This window comes from Dipodomys ordii, unplaced genomic scaffold, assembly GCF_000151885.1.
Source record: "Dipodomys ordii isolate 6190 unplaced genomic scaffold, Dord_2.0 Scaffold117, whole genome shotgun sequence".
NCBI lineage: Eukaryota > Metazoa > Chordata > Mammalia > Rodentia > Heteromyidae > Dipodomys > Dipodomys ordii.
This window is the reverse complement of record NW_012267333.1, coordinates 336,630-341,342: the sequence shown is the minus strand read 5'-3', so window position 1 is coordinate 341,342 and position 4,713 is coordinate 336,630. Positions and strand designations below refer to the sequence as shown.

Below are 4,713 nucleotides of genomic sequence, written 5' to 3'. Positions count from 1 at the left end.
CCCCCCCGCCACCAAATCCTGGGGTTTGTACATAGGGCCTGGGCACTGTCCCTGAGCTTCATTTGCTCAAGGCTAGCACTCTACCATTTGAACCAGCCACAGCGCCCCTTCTGCCTTTTTCTGCTTATGTGGTACTGAGGACTCGAACCCAGGGCTTCATGCGTGAAAATTATGCAGAAACAATAACTACAAAGAGAAGCAGAAAGCAGAAGTGAGAACAACCCCAAAATATAACTGGCCACAAATCAGAACCCTAAAAGCCATCTGGAATCTGCAATTTCTGCCTCAGTTGTACAAATGTCAGTGCCAAGTACGAATCTAAGGGGCTCCTATAAATAAATAAATAAAATCTTAGCTGTGGGCCAATGGCTCCTGCCTGTAATCCTAGCTACTCAGGAGGCTGAGATCTGAGGATTGCGGTTCAAAGCCAGCCTGGGCAGGAAAATCCTTGAGATTCTTATCTCCAATAAACCACTAGAAAACCGGAAGTGGTGCAGTGGCACAAGTGGTAGAGCACTAGCTTTCAGCTGAAGAGCTCAGGAACAATGCCCAGGCCCAGAGTTCAAGCTCCATGACTGACAAAAGTAAGTAAATAAGTAAATAAATATCTTGCTGTTCTTAAACTAAGCCACTTAGAAGTTTGTGAAATGTTCTGTTTCTTTGACCAGAAATTCTCTTTAATGCTGGAGACACTAGACTCAGGCTCAATATTAGTATGCTTAGAAAGTTCCCCAAGAGCCAGGTGCCAGTGGTTCACGCCTATAAACTTAGGAACTCAGTAGGCTAAGATCTGAGGATCACAGTTCAAAGCCAACTCACGGAAGAAAAGTCCATGAGACTTATCTCCAATTAACCACCAGAAAACTGGAAGTAAAGCTGGGCGCCGGTGGCTCATGCCTGTAATCCTAGCTACTCAGGAGGCTGAGATCTGAGGATCACAGTTCAAACCCATCCCGGACAATAAGCCACTAGAAAACCGGAAGTGGCGCTGTGGCTCAAGCGGTAGAGCACTCGCCTTGAGCTGAAGGGCACAGGGGCAGTGCCCAAGCCCAGAGTTCAAGCACCACGACCAACAAAAAACAAAACAAAACAAAACAAAACCAACTGGAAGTACTATGGCTCAAGTGGTAGAGTGCTTGCCTTGAGCTGAAGAAGAGTTCAGGGAAAGCGCCCAGGCTGAGTTTAAGCCCCTGACCGACAAAAAAAAAAAAAAAAAAAGAGAAAGTTTGAGAGCCAACCCTAGCTTGTCTCCAATTCACACACACACACACAGAGCCAGAAGTGAAGGTGTGGTTCAAGTGGTGTAACCCTAGCCTTGAGCAAAAAAGGCTAAGGGACAGGATCAAGGCCTTGAGTTCAAGTCCCAGTACGGGAACACACACAAACACAAAGAAAGTATGAGATAAGCCTGGGCTACATTGCCAGGAAAACCCTGCCTCAACATCAAATATGTATGTGCATATAGCACATATTTACCCATACATGTATATTGGAATAGAAGGGGGCTGGGGAAGGAAGAGCATCTGCTAGGTTACATGGCTGGACTCAAAGATTTGATTCAAGAAGAGGATAATGTCAGGCTCCTATGTCTCACACATGTAATTCTAGCTACTCAGGATACTGAGATCTGAAAATATGGGTTTGAAGCCAGCCCTCACAGGAAATTCTGTAAGATCCTTATCACAAAAGCCGGAAGTAGAGCTGTGGCTCAAGTGGTGGAGTACAAGCCTTGAACACAAAGGCTCAGGGACAGCAACCAGACCCTGAGTTCAAGCCTCAGAACCAACATACCCAAAAAAGCAAGGTGGGAGGTGTGACTCAAGTAGCAGAGGGCCAGCTTATAGAGCTAGAGCCAGCTTGAGTTTAAAACTTAGTTATAGGTCTGTGAATGTGGCAATGTGCTTGCCTAGTATGCATGAAGTCCTGGGTTCAATTCCTCAGTACCACATAAACAGAAAAAGCCAGAAGTGGTGCTGTGGCTCAAGTGCTAGCCTTGAACAAAAGCGCTCAGGGGCAGTGCCCAGGCCCTGAGTTCAAGCCCCAGGACTGGCAGACCAAAAAAAAAAAAAAAAAGACTTAGTTATGGGGTTGAGGTCTGTAGCTTAGTGATAGAACACCTGCCTAGCATTTGCTAGGGTCTGGGTCGATCCCAGTACTACAGACACACACGACCAGACGTCCAAAATAGTCTAATTTCTAGTACACTGTAAATACTGACCCTAAGGAGAAAAACACAGGAGTAGAAGGGGCAGCTAATGGTCACAGAGAGTTCTAGCTACTATGCTGGAGGCATCTGATTGGAATCATCTCATCTTATCACAGTCAGAAACAAATTTAGGAGTCAGATATTGTTACAACCCACACGAAGAGGGTAGAAGGTGGAGCCTTAAAGTTTTAACTCCCTCAAGTTTGGCGTAACCAACTCAGGATTCAAATCTCAACTAGCACACAACTCTCCCATTCCCTACGATGAACGACGAAGCCAGCGTAGTATAAAAGTTGGTGTGTAGGGTTCAAATCTTAAGCCAAACCTTCGCGGTGGGGGGGGGGGAACAAGACCTACTGAACGCGGCTTAAGAGAAAATTAAAAAATAAGGCACCAGGGCAGCCCACGAACGAGGGGCTGACTCACATTAAAGGAAGAGTCAGGCCGCCAAACTGAACTGACAAGCATCCACCACCCTCAAAGTTCAAAGGAATCTTGTCACCCCACCCCCAAGCCACCCGCTCCGAGCCACAGGTCCTCCAACGCCAGGGTTCTCCGAGTCAACAACTCGGGCGCCCACCTCGCGTCCTGCGGGTGCCCGAGGCTCCCTCGCCTCCAGCCCGGCCTGGCCCGCGCCGTCACCGCTGCCCACGGAAGCCGGGCCTCTCGTGGCCTCCCGTCCCGGTGCTGCGGCCTAGGCCGGTGCCGCCCACCCGGACCCAGATCGCCGGCGCTCTCCCGACCCAAGAACCAGCACTGACCGTTGTACGACTTCCCCTCGTCCGCCATGGCACAGCGAAGAACAGGGGCGGGCTCAGGCGCGGGCCCCGACGCCACCAGACGCCCGAACGCCCAGGCGCTCAGGACCGAAGCTCCCCACGGCCCCGGCGCCACCGCATTTATCCGGCGAAGCACGTCGCGCGCAGTAGACGTCCTGGGGCAGCGGGCGGGGCAGCTGGGCTGGGGCACGCCCTCCACGCCTGCGCACTGGCACGGCGGCGGCGGCGGGACCCGCCCCCAAGCCCCGCCCCCAGGCTGAGCTCGCGGCGCGGTGGCGCGAAGGCGCTCCGCCGGCTCGCCCCGCCTCTCGTTTATCCGCTGTGCCGGGCCGACGCGGTCCCCGCCCGCCGGCCGGAGTTCCGGCTGGAGCCGAGCAAGCTGCTGTGGCTCCCAACTCAGGAGCAGGAAAGAGTACTGCCCGCCCGCTCCGAGGAGATCGCTCACGGTCCCCTGCGGGGCCCAGCCAGAGCTCAACTATCTGCTCCGCCCCTCGGCGGTCGCGGATCTGTACGTTGTTTTCCTCGGCTAGAAGACAGATTATGACGAAATAGAAAACGAGCGTACGGCTCTTGGGAGTGGGAACCTTGGCCAGTTCGGAACTTTTTCTCCTCTAGTGCCCGGCACACAGTAGAAAGGCAACACACACTTGCAAAATAAACCGATTTCTTCTGCAGCCTGCGCCTCCCCCCAGGTGCCAATTTAAACTAGACCGCTGTCGGGCGTGGCGAGCATGCTCCGTCTCGGCTTGCTCACTTCGACCTCAGCTTGTCAGCTAGGCAGACTGGGCAGTAATACTTCTTGGTGGGGAGGGGGGCTCTGGGCGTGAGCTCAGGGCCTGGGTGCTGTCCCCGGGCGTTTTTGGTTAAGGCTAGGGCTCTACCACTGGCACCACGGCTTCACTTTTGGTTCGTTGGTGTTAAGTCTTGGGACTTTGCTGCCCCAGCAGGTTTCACACCGAAATCCTCAGATCTCAGCCTCTTAAGTGGCTGGGATTACACACGTGAGCCATCGGTGCCTGGCTGAAAATAGTTTAAATTGGTAGCACCATGGACTCTCCTACACCTTCCAATACAGAAGGAATTGCCCCTCAGGGTCATTGCGAGGCTGTGTAGTTCCCACAGGGCAACCCTGCTCTCTGAATGGTGTGGTTGTGGGTCCCGATCGGGAGGGAACACATTAGCCTCCCTGGATGGAGGTAGCCTTCCAGGAAAGGTCTTCAGGCAGGTCTCCATTCTCTTGTGAATGGCTTGGATTTGGTGAGGGGGTTGAGAGAAGGAACCAAAGCTCTCAGCTGGAATGGGGAACAAATTCACTTTTCTGCCCATGGCAGTAGGCCAGCTCCTGCCGCTCAGGCAGGGAAGAACTAGGGCCAACGGGTTAGATGATGTACATGAATTCTGGTTCAAACATGGCTTGAAATGTTCTGGAAGTTAACATTCATCAAGGACCCGATGTGGGATTGGATTCTTTTTTTTTTTTTGTGCCAGACCTGGGGTTTGAATGCAGAGCCTGGGCACTGTCCCTGAGCTGTTTTTGCTCAAGACTAGCACTCTACCACTTGAGCCACAGCACTGCTTTTTTTATGTAGCTTATTAGAGGTAAGTCTCACAAGACTTTCCTGCTCAGGCTGGCTTCAAACTCCAGTCCTCAGATCTCAGCCTCCTGAGTAGCTAGGAATACAGTTGTGAGCTACCAGTGCCTGGCTCAGGCTTTTTTTTTTTTTTTTT

The 4,713-nt window shown here is 52.2% G+C and overlaps 1 protein-coding gene across 1 annotated transcript in view; it reads right to left on the bottom strand.

Moving 5' to 3' along the window:
* The window catches only part of Nxf1 (nuclear RNA export factor 1), a 15,759-nt gene extending 12,041 nt beyond the window's left edge, over positions 1–3,718 (bottom strand). The window contains exons 1-3 of the mRNA XM_013028972.1: positions 3,697–3,718; positions 3,402–3,511; positions 2,714–3,349 (exon numbers count right to left, since the gene is read on the bottom strand). Of these exons, the coding sequence (XP_012884426.1) occupies positions 2,714–3,349; positions 3,402–3,511; positions 3,697–3,718 (768 nt within the window). The remainder of the gene's footprint in view (positions 1–2,713; positions 3,350–3,401; positions 3,512–3,696) is intronic.
* Positions 3,719–4,713: the final 995 nt, after the last annotated feature.